Consider the following 6,061-nt stretch of genomic DNA (forward strand, 5'->3'; position numbering starts at 1 on the left):
TTAAAAAAAGAGAAAGATTTCACTTCCTAGAAGTCATACTAGTTGTTACTGTGTGCTGTTGAGTCGAACTGACCCATAGCTGCCTCTCGAGCTTTCCAGAGGCAGTAAATCGCATGGGAGGAGGTTGCTCATCCTTCTCCCACGGAGCAGCTGGTGGATTCCAACCACACGCCTTCAGGATTGCAGTGCAGCTTCCTACCACTAGGCCGCCAGAGCTCATAGTACTTGTTTCGTTGTGTGCCACTGAGTTGCTTGTGACTCATGGTGATCCTGTGTACAACAGCCCTGAACCCTAGTCTATCCTGAGATAACTGCATTGTCTCTGACACGTCGACCCCCATAACCCCAGGCACTGAGTGAGTCCAAGTCATCTAGGGTCTTCTTCTCTTGCAAGGTCCCTCCACCCTTCTGCTATTTCATGAACTGCCTTTCAAATAGCCATGTTTGAGGATCTCTTGCTCTGTACCTCAAAGGTGAGATTTAATGAATTACTTAGCTAAATAGGCTACAGTAGGAATACTCAGCACCGCTGCAGACAGGAAACAAGGCAGGAAGCACTGCCCAGGATAAGCACGCTTCCCAGTGTGACCAGCCCTCGCAAGCAAACCACGTCAAGGTGTCAGGCTGGTCAAGTGTTCTTACCCGGAGACTCTCCAACCGACTTGCTCCTTCGGGTCTGCCGGGGGGTCGAGCCTTGTTTGGAGGGTTTGTTTTCCTCTGCCATTCTCACTCGCTCTTCACCACCCGCACGGCTCCCGTTTTCTAGATATCCATTCACTTCTCGAGCATGAGCTCCGTTCCCCAAGGACAAATCTTTATTTAAAAGGGATTTGACTTTAGCCAGGTAGCCCTCCTACAGCAGGAAAGGATAATTTAAGTAGCAGTGAATGTAAACAAGTAGCAATAAGAACAAGGAAACACGTGTGTTTCCTTTATAATTATCAGGTAACAAGGACGGCAGGAGACTATTCTGCCTCCCCAGTCACAAGGTCCACAGAAGAGTGTTCTAGAAAGCTGGATACTGAGAAGCGACTTACCTCTGATAATTCTTCTTTACGTAATTTAGTTTCCAAATCACGTAACTGATTCTTTATTTCCGTTTGTAAAAATTCATGCAGAAGATTCAATTTCTCCTTCACACATTCCTAAGGAAGGATATTAGGTTTAGAAGTCTTGGAACTCCCAAGCCATTAGCTGATGAACTAAAATAATTCAGCTGCCTGTCACATACTGATACTAAAGACAGCAGCCATCACTGTCTGTGCCCTCAGAACCAAAAAAAAAAAAAGTCAGCCTTTAATATTTATAAAATACATTCGTCCTCTTTCCAACAAGACCATATCACCTTCAGAATGGTGAAAATGGGAAAAATCAGAGTGGCAACGTTAGAATAAGAACTGCTTCTGACAACAGTGTAACCAGGACAGGTTACAGGAAAGAGGCGATAGTTTCAAGTCTATGTGGTGACTCAATTCTAGATGGTAAAACTCTGCAGAGTTCCAAAAACAGAAATGTCTGAATGTCTGAATTTTTTTTAAAAAAACTCAACAACTAATCACAATCTGGAACAAGAGGTACATTGCAAAGTGGGCTGAGGGGAGGGGAATAGAGGGAGGGAGGAAAATGTGCAAGAGTGAATGAATTAAAAACCACAAAAGCAAAAAACTCTAATATTACTGTAGCACATCCAAATTATCCCACATGGAAGGAGGAGGGCAAACCTAAAACTTTATCTTCTCCTTAGCCACAAAGTAATCGTTAAGTAGCACGTGAGGTAAAGGAAGAATGTAAAAGGCAGAGATTACCTTTTCTGTTAAACTATCCCGATCCAAATCTTTGAGCCTGGGGGGGAGGGGAGGGGAAGAAAGAGATGTAATTAAAAAAATTAATTCACTTTGGTTTCTAAAAATCTTTAAGAATGCTGGGGGCAGGGAAAGATGTTGGGGAACAGTGAGTTAGTTCATATGAATGATAAATCGCACACCTCACTCGAAGAGCCTAGTCATCTTCACTGACACACAGTGAAAAACTGTTGAACTGATGTATTTTTACCATAGTTAAAATGATTGACTACTACCACCATAAATTAACTCTGCAACATTAACACACGGTTGCTGTTGCTACAGTTAGTCCAAGCTGGACAGTTACTGTATAACACAGTTTCACTCTCTTATAGAACAGAGGACTCTAACATGGTTGCTGTTGCTACAGTTAGTCCAAGCTGGACAGTTACTATATAACACAGTTCCACTCTCTTATAGAACAGAGGACTCTAAACCCTTAGCTTTTCTTGGCTGTCATCTATGGAACTGTGAAAGAGCTGGCTGGGTGAGTCCAAACTACCAACCTATTTGCAAGATGCTGGAACCACCCAGGCATTTTCATACATGTGAAAGTTAGGAAGAGGGGAAAGTGAGTGATTCTCCTTCCTCTCAAGTCTATGGCTGATGACACACTAAGAAGTCATTTTGATCTGAATGAGGCTCCTATTTGGGCGTAGGTTTTTCTGACAATAGGGAGAAATGGTCAAAGAGCTCTCTTCCAGAACAGATAGCCTTTTTACAAGGACCGGAAGAAGGAGCTAGACTCGCCTGTTCAATGACAGAGCTGCTCTCTATCTGGATTTAGGAAGAGCCTGCACAAGGGTGTAGGCCATGGTGATTGGTGTCAGACCCAGAGGCACAGGGTACCATGGGGAACAGCAAGCTAAGGTCCCCTAGGGCCAAGCTAGGGGGTGGCAGTATTCTCATAAGAAATGTGAGATATGGTGGCAGGAGAGCAAGTTAGAAAAGTCGACTGCCGTCTAACCAGAGAGTCTACCTGCAGGAACGTTTGCACATTAACTGGAACTTCCAGGAGTTCGGCTGGAAGGTCATTTGATTACGAAACATTATTGTCTTGCCTTTTTCTGAAGGGAAAACAAATACGACTGGAGGAGAGGGAGTCGAGAGGGTACTCATTGAGGTCCTGCCTGCAGGCTGTGGGGCGAGAACAGGTTTAACCAGCTGGGTGAGTGTCTGGGGGTGGGAGTAGGGTGGGGAAGCACCCTGGGCAGGACTGGGCGTCTGGGCTTCTTCCATCCCAGGCCGCCGTCGGCCTGTCCACACAGACAGGGACCAAGTGTAGCTGTCACAGAAACAGCTCCTCCAAGCTGGTCCTTCTGTGAGGCAAGTTCGAGCTGCAGTACAAGGCTGTGCAGAATGGCTGGCAAGCAGTGTCTGCTCCGACTTCAGTCACAGCTCATTCCATGTGGACTTCACTCATCACTTCCACCCACGGGTGCTCACTGCGTGCCAGGCCCTGTTCCGGGCAGTGACCTGGTGACCGGAAGAGGTGCCAGACTGTTGGAGGAGGGTGGAAAGAATTATTGCAGGAAAGACTGCGCTCTCTGCAGGTACAGTGGTGCTAAGACTGTGTGGCACAAGATTCTCAGGGGCTCTAGCAGCTTATTCCACCCAACATTCATTCATTCCGCTCTGCTAGAATGAAGGTCCACGTAGAGGCCTCCAGGCAGGCAGCCAGAGAACTCAGGGCTTAACGCAGAGGCAGCCAAGAAGCTGAGTTATCTGACTTCTCATTCTGTTCATTCAAACTGCAGCAGGACACAGCCTCAACCTCGGCCAGCCAGAGAGGCCCTTGTTCCTGAGACCTCAGGAGTTAACCGGCTAACAGAGCCCAGCCAAGGCGCCTTTTCCAGAACGCTGATCACACCTACCTGTGGGCCAGGAAAGACTTGCAGCTCAATCTACAGCCTAGGAACCGGGGTATCTAGCCTGACAAAAGGCCACAGATAATCAGCACAACTTGATTAGATTGTCTTGCCTGGTGAAGACTGGATTTAACCTGCCAGACCCCAGAGTGGAAGGGTGCTAACAGGAAGGCGGGGGCCCTGCTCAGGTTAGTTCCTCATCCCACTGGGGCCCTAAGTCGCAATTTCATGCCTTCTCCTCAAGGACAGGAGCCATATGCTAAGAGATAGGCCACCATAGAACCCTTTGCAGTTTGAAAGGCCATGGTCTTTCACTCTTCGCTCCTTCCCTCACAGATTTAGTCTTTTAAGGGGGAAAAGACAGGCGAGCTCTGGTGTCCTAGTGGCAGGAAACTGCACTACAATCCCAGAGGTATGCGGTTCAAATACACCAGATGCTCTGCTGAATAAGGAGGAACAATAGCCTCCTGTACCAGTCAGATCCAATTTGACGGTACACATATAAAATAAATCAATAAAAATTTTAAAAAAAAGGGGCGGGGGAAGACAGAACGATAAATTATCCTGAAGATTAAGCACAGCATCAGGATCTTCAGGCCTTGGAAGAGACAGCATCAGGAAGGACGCTGCAGCAGACTTGGTGTCTTCAACAGCAGGCCAGTGGCTCCAAGTACGCAGGAAACACTCATCTGCTGACGCACAGGGTAGGAACGGCAAGCCCAAGGAGGGGAAGCTGTGGGAGTGCGGTCAGGACCATCGGGCTGAAAAGCCCATTTTGTTCTATGGTTTACGAACCATCCACGGGTTCACAGGGCAGGAGGAAGTCACAATAGCAAAATTCAGGGAAGTGAACGTGGAAGCTAAGTCTCACTGTAGACCGGACAGCAGATCACCAGCTGATCGGTGGCTATGGTAACCCCAAGGCTTTTATCCACCAGTGCCTCCTAGAGAGAAAGACGGGCAGTCGGCGCCTGTACAATTCACTGCCTCCGAAAACCAGTGGAGGGCCAACTAGGAGTCGCTTCGGACATGACAGCAATGAATTCTTTTGAGCTCATGAGCTGGGATCAAACAGAAATGTCCCATAGGGTTTTCCAAGCCTGTGATCTTTACACGACCTGACCTGCGTATTTCTCCTGCGGAGCAGCTGGTGGATTCAAACCTCTGAACTTCTACTTAGGAGCTGGGTGGTTTGACGACCACACCACCAACGTGTCTCGCAGACCAGTCAGGAGCAAAGTGAAAACGGAAATGAACCTTGCTGAATCAGAGTTGCTCTGAAATCTGGGTGTAGCAGGAGTGGACATTACACAGCAAGTTCCTGAAGGCTGTCAGCCCTTTCTCCGACACTGGCTGAATGGGTGAGGCACATTTTCTCACATTCTGCAGAACAACGTCCCTTCCCTAGAACCATCCAGGGGTTCTGGTAGCACTGGAGTTAATGACATCTGTCTGCTCAGCAGAATGGCTGCACTCCACAGGAAAAGAGAAGTGGTGGCCTGCTTCTATAAGCATTTCCAGCCTCAGAAACCCTACAAGGCATTCCATCGGGCTACCGTCAAATATGAATCCATTTGAAGGCAGTGCACTTGCTTTTTTTTTTATTTTAGTTTAAAAATGTTATAATCATAGCAACTCAGGACTATCATCTTACTTAGCAAAAGAGACGTTAGAGATGGGATGAAGGTTATGGATCTTGAAACCAGGAGATTATCCCAGATTATCCAGTGGTCTCAATCTAATGACAAGCCATTAGAAGAAGAATGTTCCCAGCTGCAGTTAGAGATGGGATGTGAGGACCTGGCCCATCATTCCCTACCAGCTTTGAAAACTGAACAAAGAGGCCACAAGCCAATCGGTGTGATGGCCTCGAGGAACCGGGGAATGGGCCTCAGCTTACTGTGGGCCAGAAACCAGGCCTAAATCCTCCAATTGCAAAGAGCTCAGTTCTGCCAATAACACAAAAGAGCAGGAAATAGATTCTCCTCTAGAGCCTCCTGGAAAGCATGCAGCCTGCCAGCCAACACCTTGGATTTTAACTCCGACAGATCAGTGTTTGATCTCGGATCCACAGTCTTCAGACAGTTTTATGTTTTACTGAAGAAGCCAAGTTTGTGGTTAAACTGTTAGTACAAATTTCAGGAACCTGTGAAACTCAGAACTTGATGGGAGGGAGACTAGGCAAGACAGGAGTTTGAGGAGGGATGTCTGGGGGGCCCTGGTGGCATCGTCTGGAAACAGTGGAGCTGCTGACCCAGACACCCCCTATCTCCAGCAGCTCCAAGGAAAAGCTAGGCTGTCTCCTCCTGTTGCAATTTGAGCCCTCAGAAACCCAACAGGGGGGAGCTCTGG

General features: G+C 47.5%; 1 protein-coding gene across 1 annotated transcript in view; it reads right to left on the reverse strand.

The window, feature by feature from the left end:
* The window catches only part of DNMT1 (DNA (cytosine-5-)-methyltransferase 1), a 96,935-nt gene that overhangs the window by 84,651 nt on the left and 6,223 nt on the right, over positions 1–6,061 (reverse strand). Inside the window, exons 2-4 of the mRNA XM_006898836.1 lie at positions 1,806–1,842; positions 1,038–1,145; positions 643–853 (exon numbers count right to left, since the gene is read on the reverse strand). Of these exons, the coding sequence (XP_006898898.1) occupies positions 643–853; positions 1,038–1,145; positions 1,806–1,842 (356 nt within the window). The remainder of the gene's footprint in view (positions 1–642; positions 854–1,037; positions 1,146–1,805; positions 1,843–6,061) is intronic.

Source organism: Elephantulus edwardii, unplaced genomic scaffold (genome assembly GCF_000299155.1).
Source record: "Elephantulus edwardii isolate Elephantulus edwardi_28Jun2011 unplaced genomic scaffold, EleEdw1.0 scaffold00237, whole genome shotgun sequence".
In the NCBI taxonomy this organism is placed as follows: Eukaryota; Metazoa; Chordata; class Mammalia; order Macroscelidea; family Macroscelididae; genus Elephantulus; species Elephantulus edwardii.